Source organism: Penaeus monodon, chromosome 28, assembly GCF_015228065.2.
Source record: "Penaeus monodon isolate SGIC_2016 chromosome 28, NSTDA_Pmon_1, whole genome shotgun sequence".
In the NCBI taxonomy this organism is placed as follows: Eukaryota; Metazoa; Arthropoda; class Malacostraca; order Decapoda; family Penaeidae; genus Penaeus; species Penaeus monodon.
Genome location: NC_051413.1, coordinates 2,844,261 through 2,844,648, shown reverse-complemented (window position 1 = coordinate 2,844,648; position 388 = coordinate 2,844,261). Strand labels below are relative to the sequence as shown.

Genomic DNA, 388 nt, shown 5'->3' with positions numbered 1-388 from the left:
CACTTTTATACAGTGGCAGAAATTAATTTTAGCCAAAATATCACCACATGATGGTTACTGACCTGCAGCAGATTAAGTAGTGATTTCAGTTAGTGACAAATTTTACATATATGTGATTTTCATTTTTATAGTAGAACAGAATGTGATTTAACCTGTTGAATAAGACCTTTTTTCTTTCTTTTTTTATTAACCTTAAAAACAGGCTGTCAGCCCAGGAATGGTTGAGACAGAATTTGCTCCGAGGATGCAAAAGAGTGAAGCTGGTCGCCAGATATATAAAACCATGGAGTGTTTGCAGCCAGAAGACATTGCCTCTTCAGTGGTACACATACTGTCTGCTCCTCCTCATGTCCAGGTAAGTGTGTTAGTGAGTGCATAAAGGAGAGAG

At 37.9% G+C, this 388-nt stretch overlaps 1 protein-coding gene across 3 annotated transcripts in view; it reads left to right on the top strand.

Annotated features, from left to right (window-relative positions):
• Positions 1 to 388, top strand: part of LOC119591282 (dehydrogenase/reductase SDR family member 11-like) — a 7,892-nt gene that overhangs the window by 6,313 nt on the left and 1,191 nt on the right. For all 3 annotated transcript variants that reach the window (XM_037940001.1, XM_037940003.1, XM_037940002.1), the window contains exon 6: positions 203 to 355. In XM_037940001.1, coding sequence (XP_037795929.1) covers positions 203 to 355 — 153 coding nt within the window. The remainder of the gene's footprint in view (positions 1 to 202; positions 356 to 388) is intronic.